The sequence below is a fragment of the Fringilla coelebs genome, assembly GCF_963513975.1.
Source record: "Fringilla coelebs genome assembly, chromosome: 12".
Taxonomy (NCBI): Eukaryota; Metazoa; Chordata; class Aves; order Passeriformes; family Fringillidae; genus Fringilla; species Fringilla coelebs.
In genome coordinates, this window is record NC_140038.1 from 12278565 (window position 1) to 12293254 (window position 14690).

Sequence of the window (14690 nt, forward strand, 5' to 3'; positions counted from 1 at the left end):
TGCTCCGCTGTGGCGCATGCGCGGCGCCGCCTGTCAGCGCGCGAGCGGCGCGGCTGCGCTCCGGCCCGTCCGCCGCCTGCCCGAGGGTCGGCAGTGCCGGCGGCGGAGCGGGAGCCCCGCGGGCGGGCCAGACGCGGTGAGTAAGGCGCCGACGGGCCCGCGCAGAGCAGGGGATTGCTGCCTTCCCTCTCGGAGGTAGCGATGGAGGCGGCAGTCTTAAAGCTGCTCCCCCTGGACCCGCGAGATGAGGGCACGCAGCGGTGCCGCTTGGGACCTGCCGCGCTCTCCTTGCTGGGAGCCAGGATCGGCGCCCCGCTGAGGATCTCCTTGCCCGGCGGCTGCTGTGTGTGCACGGCGTGGCCCCGGCACGACCTAGCGGACGGGTACCTGCAGGCCGACCTCACCTGCAGCACGGCGGGGCTGCCGGCCCGGGACCTGCGCGGGCTCTCGCTGAGCGTGGGCCGGCTGCAGCTGCTGCCGTACGGACAGCTGCGAGCGGCGGCTGTGAGAGTGGTCCTCAAGAGCGCCGCGCTGAAAAAGTCGACTCCCAGAGCGGTGTTGCAGGAGACGATCCGAGAGTTGCTAAGAAATGTGTATGTTTCGCCTCGTTATGTTGTTACTGTTGCCCCAAGTCCCGAAAATCCCGTGGTGTATGTTGAAATACTGTCTGCATCTCCTTTGGAGGAGGGAGCTGGATTGATAACTCCCCAAACAAGCATAAAAATTAAGGAGGTGATCACTTTAGAATGGTACAGACATCTATCAGAAGACACTGAAAAAACTCCAATTGCAGGACTGGATGATGTGGGGAAGTCTTTGAAAGAAATGATTGATCTGCCTTTCCGCTTTCCAAAAACTTTCAGGAAGCTGGGTCTTTCTGTCCCGAATGGGGTGCTGTTAATTGGGCCCCCAGGTGTAGGGAAAACTCTAATGGTAAAGGCAGTAGCAAAAGAGCTGGGTGCATATGTGTTTGGCATCAGTGGCCCAGCCCTCCATGGCTCAAGACCAGGAGAAGGCGAAGAGAATTTGCGAAGAGTCTTTGAAAAGGGCAGAGAGATGTCAAACGAGGGCCCAACCATTCTGTTTTTTGACGAGATTGATTCTTTATGCCCAAAGCGAGGAAGTTCAAACAATGCTCCTGAAGATCGTATTGTTGCTCAGTTGCTGACGCTGCTGGATGGTGTAGGGAGTGAGGGCAAGATGGTCATTGTGGCAGCCACAAACAGGCCTGATGCCTTAGACCCTGCGCTGAGGAGACCTGGCAGATTTGACAGAGAGGTAAATAAACCCTGCTGCTCATACACTCGCATTTTTCTTTCCTTATTGAGGTGGAAGGGGACTGTTAATAGTTTTTTTTAATGTCTTCTAGTCATGTTTCATAGTGGGATTCTGTGGGTTGGGATAGGTGTCTTGTTTCTGTGTGTAGTTTGATGCAACTTGGGTATGGTTGTTTTGGGATTTTTTACTCAGAACACTGAGAGCTCCATACACTTGAAAATGCATGGGAGGAGTCTTTTTGTTTCTTTATCCTAGAGACATTGACCTGATCTTTAGGCTTGTTTGCTTACAGATGCTTAATTTTACAGGATTGGATTTTTTCTATTTAAATCCTGGATTGAAGATTTGTGTATTTCTCCTTAAAAATTTATTGTGACAGAGAACGAGTAACCTATTGTGTCAAAACTTCTACTCAGCTTTCAGTAACAGAGGTTGGGTCTACTACTAAACTTCCATTAGCCTAGTAGTCCAAAGAAGAAAAACACATGCAGTTATACAACACAGAGTGCTTGTATTGTTTATTTTCCTGGCTAAACTCACTCCTAGGTCACCAGTTTAATCAAGTTCTTTAATTTTCTGGGATTTATAGATTGTTGAGATGTATTTTTATGATAATATCTCCAATAATGTATGAATGTTCATCTGTTTTATTGTTTTCCTATCATATTAGTCTAATTTAGTGTTTGTGATGTAAGGAAATTATTATTTCAGTGTTATGGGACTTGATAAATGCTATCTGACAGTGTCTTATCAAAAACTCTTTATGCAAACACTGTTCCCTTGGAAAGTAAATGGCATTTTAAATACTTGTCATTTGTATCGTGCTGGCAATAGCATTCCTGTAAAACTCTTTAGTTGGGATATAATTATATATAAATTTTCAGTAGCCAATATAAAGCGAGACAAAATTGCTTGCTTAGGTCTATAAAACGAATAAGTATGGCAAATTATCTACTTAAAATGTTTGTTTATTCTCTTTGGTTTAGGTTATTATTGGGACCCCAACAGTTACACAGAGAAGATCCATCCTGCAGTTGCTTACATCTGGCATGCCCATTTCTGCAGAGGTTGATTTGGCTAAGCTGGCAGAAATGACGACTGGGTATGTTGGAGCTGACCTTACAGCACTCTGCAGAGAAGCTGCCATGCAGGCTGTGTCCCACAGCTCTTTGGTATGGTTGTAAATCAGTCAAGAACAATGTTAGTAATATTGGTACTACCCTTTCTTTATTAATACTTTACTTGAAAACCCTCAAAAAGTTGAAGACTCACACCAAGCTAAATATAAATATAAATATAAATATAAATATATTGGCTCATCCTTTAAGTTCTCACCTTAGTTCTGTTACCGCATCTGTGGTTTAATAGTGGCATTTTATAGCCTGTTTGAGATAAAATGTGTTACATTCTTCAGTGTGTGGTGAAAATGGATTTTGTAACTTTTTTATTTCTATTCATAAGATTGTAGGATGTGATGTGTGTTAACCCTGAAAGCAACTATTTGATTTAGCAGGTCACTGTTTAATGAAGCTTTAATTTAGGGAATAGTAGTTTGCTCTGAAACATTAATTTCTGTTAAAATTGCTTTTTTCCTGTGTAAAAACTTGCTATTAAAAAGGTTATATTTTACTTTATCTTTCATTTTTGTGTCTGCAGTGTTTAGGCTCATTAGGTCAGGAATTTACTTCCTTATTAGTTGTATTTAGCCTTATGTGAAGCATTTTGCATATTAATGCAGCTTTTAAGTGGCATTAAAATGTTGTTAATATGCTCTATCTGGGCTTATTTTTCAGGATTCAACTGCAACTGAAAACATTATTAACATGGGAGATTTCCAAGAAGCTTTTAAAAAAATTCAACCATCCTCTTTTCGAAGTGCAGTTGGACTAACAGAGTGTAAACCTGTGACTTGGGAGCAAATTGGTGGTCTTGAAGATGTGAAATTAAAGTTAAAACAGGTAATGCATTAAACTAATTTAGATAAACAGCTAATTTCTAATAGGTACTCCAAGGTATTCTGTACCCTGCATTATGACAATTATTTCTTTTGCAAATTACCTGATTTTAAATTGTATTTTAAACATTTTTACAGTGTTATCTTGTAATCTCAAGATACCGCCACCAAGCATAATAATATGGGAAAATAGGCATGTTTTTAGTGGCTGAAAAACTTGTAGCCACATAATTTGTCATTTCCTGAATATTTATCCAGGGATGGCTCTTGGGTGTTATCTCTTCAGGTTTGCTTTTAGTTCTGTTTCAAAGAGAAATTTTAAGCAGGGGGCAATATATGAAGAAAGACTAAATCAGTATTCTCTGATTTCCAATTAATGTTTGTATCAAAGAGAGGAAATTACATACTTGGCAGTTTTATTGATTGCTTCTTGCTAACATTTTCATCCCTTTCTTATGTACTGCCAGAGTATTGAGTGGCCTATGAAATTTCCTGAGGCATTTGCCAGGATGGGCCTGTCTCATCCCAGAGGGATTCTTCTCTATGGGCCATCTGGGTGTGCCAAAACCACACTGGTGAAGGCTGTGGCCACGAGTTGTCACTGTTCCTTTCTCTCTGTAAGTGGTGCTGACCTGTTCTCACCTTACGTTGGAGATTCAGAGAAGATTTTGTCTCAGGTACGGTTTTTATTTGCCTAAGGTTCTGTAGTCTATTTTTGCTTTATTTTTGTAAAGTATTAGTTAGATCTTAATTTTGTTGTTGAAAAGATGGTAGAGCTCTCATCTGATTATAAAATAGAAATGGCTTACAGGTTCACATGTAGATGAAGTGAGAGTCTATCCCTAAAATTATACCAGCGTTAAACTTCAGGTTTCTAGCCTTTTGTTTTCAGTTCATTTAGGAAGATATAAAAAAGAAGCAGAATTTGGAAAAAGTAAATGTAAGCCAGAACGACTCTTAAGAATCATTACAAATGTACCTTTAAAGTTAAGTAAAATATAGAGTATATGTAAGTGGGATTCTTTTTTCAGGCATTAATGTTTTATTTTATTACCATTTGTTGAAAAGGTTTTTCGCCAAGCAAGAGCAAATACTCCAGCAATAATATTCCTAGATGAGATTGATTCTATCTTGGGATCTCGGGCACTCTGCAGAACTGGCCATGGTGTCTCAGAGCGGGTTCTTTCTGTTCTTCTCAATGAATTGGATGGGGTTGGGCTGAAAGTTACAGAAAGAAGAGGAGGCAAGCTACAGCTTGAGGCTCAGTGCCAAGAACAAAGTGATGAGGAAAGAAAGGTATTTATGCTCCCTTTTATGTATAGAAAGAATGAGAAGTGCTGTCCAGTTGTTTCAAAAATTTTAGTTGCTGGCATTCACATTTTAATCTTCAAATCCTTGGACGTAAAAACATGCAAGAAGCTGTTTTACTCTGTCATAGTTACTGGTTTTTAGAAGATACTGTATATAGGCTCCTGATTGTTTTTACATACTCTGTTCCTCAATGAGGCTTTGTTTGACCAAAATACCCACACAGGCTAATGAGCATTACTAGTTGAGTGTTCATCTTCTGTCACGAAAATCCTTTTCTTGACACTAAAGTAAATCTTTTAGATTGATTTGTGTGATTTTTACTCTTAAAAAAGTACTTTTTCTAAGTACTTCCCCTACTTCATTTGCAGCTCTTTCTCACACATAATGCATCCAAAAGCAGTACAATTATGATCAGTTAGTTATTTAAACAAAAACTTGTACCTTACTTGTCAGTGAATTGTTCACAACATTTAATATTTACCTGTTTCATACATAATTTTTTTCTTATTATGATAGTCTCTGGGGGAATAATAAAGAAAACAGTCCCAGAATTGTAGGATACTGGGTTTTTTGCATATAAAAAGTTCTTCGTTCCAGTCTGGTCAAAGGAAAGTCTTTATTTATTGCCAAGGCAGATACGAACTGTATTTCTTCCTTGTCATGTAATCTGCCCTGCACCAAGGCATTTTTTTACCTCAAGAAAGATAGAATACTAATATTGAAGGGAAAGTAACTACGTGTAAAATTACATTAGCTTTTTGCCCTTCCCCTCTTCTCATTTGTAGTTAACTAATATCTTTTGATAATATCTATCTCAACCATGTTGCACTAATTTGTTTACATGATCTCTTTCTCAGCTAGAGTTTCAGGAAACTTTGAACAAAGATTTCATGGTAGTTGCTGCAACAAATAGACCAGATATGTTGGATGATGCCTTGCTCCGTCCTGGAAGGCTGGACAAGATGATTTATATTCCACCTCCAGATCTGAAGGTATTACACATCCATATGTGGCTTTAAAGGGAGAGATATTATTTGCCTGCATACTTTAAGAGCAAAGGGGGCATAATTCTCTAACATACTTAACAAGTGATGGGTGTTTCACTGGAGATCAGTCAACAAATTCAAGGACAATGAAAAAATTTTAAAAGCAATGAAGATATTTGTATTTTAAACACCAGTAACATTTTAACTGGTGTAGGTAGTTATCATATTGCATATGGAAAATAAAGAAAATGTGTATTTACAAAATCAAGCTACAGTTCAGGAAATATCAAAATAAGTTGTCTGTCCTTGCTTCAAATAATTTTTGTGTACTGTTCCCAAGGCTAGTGTAGCTATTTGTCCTGAGCTTCACAAAGAAAGTTGTCCCAAAGCATGCCAAATCAGGCCTGTTCAGCCTAAAATACTGTGTTTTCCTGAAGCAAGCAGTGACTGTGAATAATAGACCTTAAATATATGAGACAATCAGAAGTGCATTATCTCTATTAATAGTATTTTATTCTTCCACCAAAACCAGGTAGTTTTGGTGCTTTTCTGGATTTTCCTTGGCTCTAATTTCAAGTTTGGTTCTGCTTTGGAGAAATATTAATTTTTGGTTTGTTGGTTTTGTTTTCTTGCATAAAATGCATCAATTTACAGGGAAGACTTTCCATTTTGAAAATCTGCACCGAAAAAATTCCATTAGATACTGATGTGTCATTAGAAGATGTGGCAGTCCTAACAGAGCTCTTTTCTGGAGCTGATATTGAAAACCTATGCAAGGAGGTAAGAAATATTCCTGCCTCATCTGTGTAATAAACTCTAAATAACAACTTTGAATGAAAAAAGAGAGCTAACTCAAATAACTGTAAGTTATACAATGTTGTTTTCAGATGCTTTAACTAATGCTTTTTTCCTTGTAAAATATTTTAGAATACCTAAAGTATTCTTTACAATTTAAAACATGATGATGATAAGGGCTAAGTTGTTTGTTTTTTTTTTTCTTTTAAAGGCTGCTTTGTTGGCATTGCAAGAAAATGGACTCGAAGCAACTGCTGTAAAACAGGAACATTTTGTGAAATCATTGCAGACTGTAAAACCATCTTTAAACATAAAAGACTTGGAATTTTATGAAAAATTCTCTAATCAAGAATTAGCCTCTTGAATCTATAAAGGAGTGGCATAAGTATTTTTAAATATATTACAGAGATTTTTAAAAGGTTTGCATCTTTCCTGCTTTTTTAAACTGTACTTATTGTAGTTTTCAGGAAGTGTGAAATACAGTAAAGTGTCACTTTTGAAAAGTTCTGTAATTTAAATAATGAATAATAAATTAACATCTTGTTTGCTTTGGGTAGGTTTACATCTGATGAAACTAATAATTGAAATACTTAGATAAAACACTATGGAACAGCTTAGTGTTACTGTAGATTTCCTACTTTTTAAGTACAAAAATGGCATAATAAGAAAATGTAAAATGTGTTGTGAAGTCTCCAAAAGACAGCAAATATGTAAGATATAGAAAAGCTTTCAAAAAACTAAATAGGAAGAAGTCCCACTCTATATAAAATGTAAGGTCTTTTATATGTCCCTATCTAGGCTTATATTCTTACAAGCAGATTCCAAAATACAGTGGCAGTGAAAGGGTTGCCAGTGCTTAACTCCTTGGTGTAGGTTTGGAAGTCAGGGGTTTTGGGAGCAATTTTGGATTAGTTACTGCTTACTGTACAAACGTTTGGATTGAGTAAGCAGATACCAAGTTTGTAATCAACTCAAAGTATAATTTCTTCTTTAGAAAAGGGAGTTTGCATAATGACAATTTCTGCAGAATTATTTTCCCCACCCAGCCATTCTTTGTCAATACATTTTTGTAGGTTGCCTTCTAAAATACACAGACACTTCTAAGGAAATTGGTATTACATGTATGTAAGTGTGCATTTTAACCTACTAGAGTAGGAAGGATTTTATTCTTTTCTATTACCTTTTCTTTTTCCCAGTGAAAATGCCTAGGAACAAAATACACCACCCTCAAAGACAGTTCCCTATTTTAGCTGAAGTTCAGAAATTATAAGCCCATTAACAATTTTTTCTCTCTCATAACAGGCACACTAGGGACTGCACTGAGTGTGGTTTATAGTGAGATGGATCACGAAAGGAAGTTCCAAAACAGTTGGTGGCTGAGGAAGGCAAAAGCCAGTAGTAAAACCTAGGAAAGGGTTCAGATACAGCTTGGTGGCTTTCATCACCAATTTATAGAAAGAACCATCCTGTAGCTTTATTGATGGCAACAAATGGATAGTGCTCATGACCTTCCCAAATAGACAAAGGTTTCTCAGCAGTAGTGCTGAGAAAAAGTATGAAAACTCTGTTTTGCTTTCCAGTCTTTGAGAGTTTCCATTGGAATTGCTGGATTTCAAAGTTGTTACAGTAGGATGCTGCCAGCTCCTCAAAGATACTGCTGCTTCATTTCCACACTTGCTCCCTAGGAGGACCAGCTGAGCTGCTTGTGCCCTGTCATGTGTGTTCCTTGCTGCAGGGAGTAGCAGAACATGCAGTACAGGCAGCCTCTCCTTCCTCTCACTGCTTTCCAGTGGGCAAGAGAGAAGGGGAGAAACCAATGGATGGGAGTCACCTACTCTCACCTCCAGCCTGCTCCTGGTAGCTTTTCTCAGAGAGGGATATTGGGAAGTGATAGGAGCTGTGGAACACAAGACAGTGCTGAGAACCTGCCCCTGGGTTGAGCTTTGCTGCAGCAGGAGGGGACACGGTGACACCGGCTCCTCTTTTGGTCACTGTAGGCACCTCTCCGGGCTCGGAATAGGCAGGCTCTGTCATCACCGGGGCGTTTGCCTGGACACCCTGTTCCTTGGGCAGCTGCTTGGAGAAGGGGACAGACAGGAGGCCAGAGGAGAAGCGGAGGAGCGAGGCTGCAGTGCTGCAGGCACGGAGAGAGAAGGGTCGGCGCGGGAAGGGCTCCGGCCGCGTCCCGCTCTGTCCGGCCGCTCGCTCTGGCACCCGCAGGGGGCGCTGCCGGCCCGCGGGCCCGCTCCGCGCCGGCCGCTGGGGGGCGCGCTGTGCCGCCCCCTCAGGGCGCGGGGCTCAAAGAGCGAGGGGCGGGCGCGGCCGGCGCCTCCTGCCGCAGCCGGGGAGCGCCCAGAGCCGCCGCCGGTGCCCTCCGCAGCCGCTGCCACCATGTACAAGGGCATCTTGCACACGCTTAGAACGAAAAGAGAAGTGAGTTTGCCTGAGGGGTCGGGGCTGTGGGATGCGGGGGGCTCGGGCGGCTGCACCGGGATTGCCACTTGATTTCCCCAGGAAATGGGACCCGCGTAAAGTTCATGTATGAAAAGTGAGGTGTGGAGAAGGGTAATGTAGATGTAAAAGCGAAATTCGCATATTAAAAGTGAAGTGGTGTAAAGAGTAATATAGAGGTAATATACAGGAACAGGTAATCCCTGCCTAGTTCTGTGTAACCCTTGCTCCCCCTACTCGTGGGTCTGTAGCTGGGACTTAAGATCAGCTCTGTTTTCTATTTTATCTTTCAGCTTATTCCCCTGGCCGGAATATTGTCCTTTGCAGCAGTTGGGGCGTTCTCTTTTTGTGTCTATTCCCTATTCCACAAATCTGATGTGATGTAAGCAAAAACATATTTCTTGGAGCTTCCCCTAACTTGTTTTATTCAACCAAATATTTGACCATCATGTTTTACACACAGAAAAAAAAAATAATTGTGCCAGGCACATGTTCAGAGTACTGGGAGTACTGATAAGGGCTAAAGCATCTGCAGATTGTAAATAGTAAGGAAATTAATTAATTAATTTGGAGTGTAGTCCAAGTTATTTCCTAACTTTTGATTTAATAATTATGGGGGTTTTGCTTTAGGTATAAGGAGTTTTAAATGTTATAATTAAGAATTTCATATAATCACATAGCTAGATGAGATGCACATATATTGCAACCAGGCTATCGACTTGTATATAAAGAACAGTGTTTGATAGTATTCCAATGGCTTGGCTGATAATTGGAGCCAAGTCCACTGTTAAAGGTTTTGGGAATTTATTTATTTATTTTAAAGTTATTAGAATAGGCATTTTAACTGTCAGGGTAAAAGTCCCCGTACTTAGTGTCTTTATTCAGTTTTGATTTTTTCAGCTTGCTTCTCTCACAAAGATCTGTGAACAGTGCTGGCTTGCTTGGTGCTTTGGAAGCTGCAAATAAAGCAAGCTATCACTGATTCCTATCCAGATTTTAAAATACAGTGTCCAAACCTGTAAATTTGTGTTTTAGGGAACTCCTTACTAAAGTGAATAGCTCTATTGACAATAGGCTGCTCATATGAAAATGTGTTGAAGGACACACCTTAAAACATAATACCCATTTTATCTTCTTTTAAAGCATTCACAAGATTGGCAGTTCAGAACCATGGGAAACTATTGATCCTGCCAAGCCTCAGAAGGTAATTTGTACATATATGTATAAATAGCATCAATTTCCAACATAATGAATCACTTCTTTTAATGTGTAAGAACTAGCAAAATGTGAACAAGAGAAAAAGTGTAAAGTTGATGTGTAGGTAAAAGTGGAAACAAATGCTTCTTTCATTGTTTTATGTCTTCACCCTATTAGCTAATGATAGGGATTCAGCTCTTACACTGTAGGTCTGATCTTAAATTCATACTGTACTTCTGGTTGTTGTCCCATGTCCATTCCCACCCCAAACATCCATTTACTCAATTCCACTGATAACAGTGGAAAGTTGGAGTATAGAGGAAGTGCTGTTTACCTTACCTTGTTACAGAATTACAAAATTAAGTAAGAATATTTGAGTACTGTAGCCTGAAGGAAAAATATCTTAATTTATTAGAGCACTTAGGATAAGGAAAAGTAAAATTATTTGACATGATTACTTAATTAATATCCAAGTGATTTGTTCAACAAATTATTGTGTCATCTGTTCATATTTCTGAAAGGAAAATGTAAAGCCACTAGAACTTCTTCAGCAATAAGCTGATGTTTGATATGGGGAGGTGTGGGCGTGGAGTAAATGCTCACTGGGGTTTTACTAACTTTCATATTTTCCATTTCTCCCAGCTGGTAACAATCAATCAGCAGTGGCAACCTATAAAAGAGCTGGAAGAGGTCAAAAAGCTGATGAAGTGAGAAGTTTCTGTTGCCTCAAAAAGGTACCCTATGAATCTAGTGGAATCACTTCTGCACAAACTTGACTACTGAAATCAGTGTGCGGAAATGCTTCTGCTACATTTTTAGGGTCTCCCTGCATTTTTTTGGCCTCTGGATGAGGAGTTTCATGTTGCTTTAGAAGCTGGCATACAGCATCCACATAGTCCAAAAATCTGAATCAAAATACTCATTTTCAATAAGCATTTGATGTAAATTTTTGGGTATTCAGATGGCAATTATGGATCAAAAAAGCCTTCATAGTTTTTGTAGAATTTCAGGATTTGTTTCAAAATATATTATTTTTTGCCATTTTATTCATTTTAATAAAATAAATTCTAAATTTGTACATTTCATGTAAATTCAAAAGCCTTTCTAAATTGGGAATTCTGGTCTCCTTTTAGAGATACAGAACTTTCTGTTCTGTATTTCAATGTTGTATAGAGACCAAAGTCATAGCCAGAGGATGTCTTTGTATGGCAGCATATGTGGTCATACAGTACACTTGCATTCCTTGTCTATGTTAGATGTGGGGACAGATCAAGTCAAAACTATTGTTGTGCTGCAAATACTGAAACTTACCCACTGAGGAGTCCAATGGGTTAATTAAGGGTGTATTTGAGACTCCAGATTTAGAGCCTCAAAACCTAAGAGTTAAGCCTGGCTAGAAGGGAAATGAAAATCAGATCATTTATTTTGTATTTAAATAAGGTTCATGATTAATTTAAGTTACTAGAATTAGAAAACCTGCATCATCCAAAACTACAAAATGTTAGTTTCTTCTTTTTGTGCAAGGTTGTTCAGGTGCAAGCTGCAATGTACTGCACAATTAACAATATTTTTAAAGATTTCTACGTGCTATTAGGAATATCTCTTTTATCAAATAGAAACTAGCTGATTAAAATTAGGAATGAGTCTGTGAAGAGACACTTCCTCTTTAAGCTTCTGTGTGTTTAATCATGGGTTGGCCAGGGAAAGAATGTAATGGGCAGGGTCCCAGTAAAATCATGAGAAGATAAATGCATCCAATGGCAGACCAGTCCTTTTGTAGATATTTTCTGTATGTGCCCTCTTCCAAGCAGTTTCTCAATCTATTCCACAGTTTATTTTACAATGGATGGTCAGAATTCATTCTTCTGTGAGGATGAAGGCAAAAGTGAAACAACTGCTAATTGGGAAAAGTCCCCTTAAATGCGTAATAGTCAAGTGCTTTAGGTTATTCTGCTGCAGCAAAGACAAACTTCATTTAGAAAAGCTGTCTTCTGAATTCCAATGTAGCTTGGCTTCAGAGGCTGTTTTCTTCCGCTGAGAAAAAAAAAATAATCTAAATGTTACATAAATATTTGTTTATCTAGTAAGGATGACTCAGCAGCATTTATATTTTAGAGTGAGAGGAGCTACTACTCTTCATAATAAGTCCTTAGCTTGCATTTAAGGAATGGCATTACAAGAAGATTGTAATCATAGAACCACAAAAATACAGAGCTCTGAGGAATACAAGTTTTAAGTATTTTAAAGCAGAAAATATTTAAAAATTTTTCTCTCTATTTCCATATTTCTACTGGACTGTAGCAAAAACAAAGTGCCATGCTCCAAGTGGGTGCATTAATTGTTCTTCAGTGTGTCACTTTTTTTGGCTGCAATTACTATGACCTAAGTATCTGTCAACATTGGGAAAATAAGTGTAAGTAAATTTTAGTTAATTTTTGTATTTAACCACATTTCAGTGATGTTTCTAGTAGCACATTAAGCAGTGTGACTGCTGTCACACTGTGTGACTGCTGTCAGTCAGAGGTTGTTGCTTATTTTATCATGTCCTGAAGCATAACAGCTGTGGTAATAAATCTGTTTTCCTTTGTAAGCTGTTCTGTTTTTCTTTATTAATATGGATTTTTGGGGAGGGCTTTCACACAATATAAGAAATCAAAAATTTTTTTGGCAGTTCAAAAAGATTATGAATATTATTAAAGCTCTTAGGGTTTTGTGTCTTTTCTGACTGTCCCTAAAAATCTCCTCTCCTCTCCTGCATAGAACATTTTTTTTTCTTATAAGTAGCATACACCAAGAACAACTACTGTGTTTCCCCAATCAACTACTCAACATAAATCCATACAGCAATGTACAAGTTATTTCCTTGTTCTACAAACAGTAAAGATTCAACTGATTGAATTTTATGAGCCGATGTTTATGAGAACAGTAAGACTTCCCTGATCTGGCATGCAAACCCATAAGTTTTAATTCCATGAACAATTTGGAGGCCATTGAAATAATGTAACAACTTTCATATTTCTCTCTATTTCATTTGCTGTCTTTAGTCTCCTACTCCGTTCTGCTCTTGATTTTGGTTTGGTTGATGTTGACTTTTTTTAATAATCACTATCTTTGCTCACCCTAGCTAGTACATTTACATGGAACTACATCGCTTCCAAATTTCATATTAATCATGAAGTTTAATAAAAATGGTCACTAAAAATGTTAGAGTTTCCACTATAAGTTGAAAACCATTAGAAATGTGTTTTAATAGTTCTAATCACTATTAGAAATCCATCATTAGAATCCATGGTCATGCTTTACATTTTTCTATGTAGTCTATATGTAAATAGCTTTCTGGAAGAACAGGAGAATGGAAGGCTGCCTTTTGCAGTGTATATACAAGAATTGATAATTTTTGTTATTACAGTAGTACTTCACGGCCTTAAATCTGCAGATCTTGTGGTGGTGTGGCTATCAGTGGGGTTTTTTTGTTTCTTAGCATGTGATAGCCCCAGCATCAGCATTTTACCTTCTGACCCCCTGCATTTCTCTGCCACAAGGTGCTAGTAGTGTAGTTCTGCACTGTCTGGTTACTTCAGTGGTGGCTTTCTGCAGAAAATGGTAACTTACAGAGGGGGCTGATGCAACTATTGAAGGAAACAGTTCATCCTGCAGTTGTTGTCTGCCTTAGTGCAGAGGGTGGCTGTCCCTAGGACTAGCTGTGGAAAACAAGAGTAACGGGAATGATTCATTGAATCCAGCCAACATTTGGTGTTGGACACTTCTGAAAAAGCTTCCAGGTTAAACAAACATGGCACAGTTTTCCTTTGCTGTCTGAAGCCTTTGCTGTCTGAAGCCGTTGCTGTCTGGCACATCCACATGCCCGATGGGAGCACACAGACAATGAAATCCCGTAAAAAGTGTGACTGAAATAGAAATAAAAGCCCTACTGCTGGCTTGGCCTGGGGCCCTGGGGTTGGTGAGTGCTGCCCCTCAGGTGCTGATGTGAACAGAGGGCAGGCAGTTTGTCTGCCCGAAGCTCTCTCCATCGGAAAGCAGCCATTGCCAAAGCACGTCACCTGCGCGCCTCGCCCTGGCCAAGGATCACACACCCTCACCCAGGCTGTGCCAGCCCTGTTTGTGCTGGACCTTGCCCAGGTGAACAAGGGGTTTCATTTAATTAGCATTTGCCTTTAGATAATTTTGTTGTGCATACGTTCTGGCCAGAGCCATTACTGGGGAGGTGTTGTTCTTCAGGGCTCACCCAGGGCGTGGGAGAGCCCCTCGCAGCATGGGGAGCCGGGGCCTGGGACAAATTTCACCCTGACAAGTGAGAGCTGTCCTGCAGCATCACCACGGTGCCTGTGTGGGGACTGAGGGCCATGTGAGCGAGGTGTAAGAGTGGGGGGGGCAGAGCACTGGTTGGGAGCCCTTGAGACAGTTTGTCTGGGTATCAGGATATAGACCAGTGCTGGTCTTCACTGCCAGGTTACCAAATTAGTTTAAATAAACCCTCCTCTCTTAGCAACAGGGGCATGACGAAGGCTTTGGTTTGCTGTTGGTTTTCACATTTAAGACTTGCAAGGTTTGGCCTGGTGCGCCACAGCAGCTCTGTGGCCTCTGTTCAGGGGGTGTGACACTGCACGGCTCTGTCCGGAGTCCCCGGGGGTGTCTGGGCTGGTGGCTCTGTGTGTGGAGACCCATGAACTGGCCTGGCAGTGCAGCAGCAGCAGTGA

At 40.1% G+C, this 14690-nt stretch overlaps 2 protein-coding genes across 2 annotated transcripts; both read left to right on the forward strand.

Moving 5' to 3' along the window:
* Positions 1-128: 128 nt before the first annotated feature.
* AFG2B (AFG2 AAA ATPase homolog B) lies at positions 129-6733 on the forward strand. The gene is made up of 8 exons (XM_084213901.1): positions 129-1278; positions 2265-2450; positions 3072-3236; positions 3700-3909; positions 4301-4528; positions 5401-5535; positions 6184-6309; positions 6536-6733. The coding sequence occupies exons 1-8, from the start codon at positions 202-204 to the stop codon at positions 6686-6688; spliced, it is 2280 nt and encodes a 759-aa protein (XP_084070027.1). The 5' UTR covers positions 129-201; the 3' UTR covers positions 6689-6733.
* A 1938-nt stretch (positions 6734-8671) lies between these two features.
* Positions 8672-12527, forward strand: LOC311158383 (normal mucosa of esophagus-specific gene 1 protein). Its single transcript, XM_084213752.1, has 4 exons — positions 8672-8757; positions 9069-9157; positions 9919-9979; positions 10615-12527. Exons 1-4 carry the CDS (start codon positions 8716-8718, stop codon positions 10681-10683), a joined length of 261 nt encoding a protein of 86 aa, XP_084069878.1. The 5' UTR covers positions 8672-8715; the 3' UTR covers positions 10684-12527.
* The last annotated feature ends 2163 nt before the right edge of the window (positions 12528-14690 follow it).

What these genes read in the sequence shown, in the direction of transcription:
- AFG2B (XM_084213901.1), top strand. Translation starts at nt 202, where the DNA reads ATGGAGGCGGCAGTCTTAAAGCTGCTCCCCCTGGACCCGCGAGATGAG. An exon ending in TGAAATTAAAGTTAAAACAG is followed by an intron (nt 3,237 to 3,699) that starts GTAATGCATTAA and finishes ATGTACTGCCAG; the next exon opens with AGTATTGAGTGGCCTATGAA. An exon ending in AAAGTGATGAGGAAAGAAAG is followed by an intron (nt 4,529 to 5,400) that starts GTATTTATGCTC and finishes TCTCTTTCTCAG; the next exon opens with CTAGAGTTTCAGGAAACTTT.
- LOC311158383 (XM_084213752.1), top strand. Translation starts at nt 8,716, where the DNA reads ATGTACAAGGGCATCTTGCACACGCTTAGAACGAAAAGAGAA. An exon ending in CGCTTAGAACGAAAAGAGAA is followed by an intron (nt 8,758 to 9,068) that starts GTGAGTTTGCCT and finishes TTTATCTTTCAG; the next exon opens with CTTATTCCCCTGGCCGGAAT. An exon ending in ATCCTGCCAAGCCTCAGAAG is followed by an intron (nt 9,980 to 10,614) that starts GTAATTTGTACA and finishes CATTTCTCCCAG; the next exon opens with CTGGTAACAATCAATCAGCA.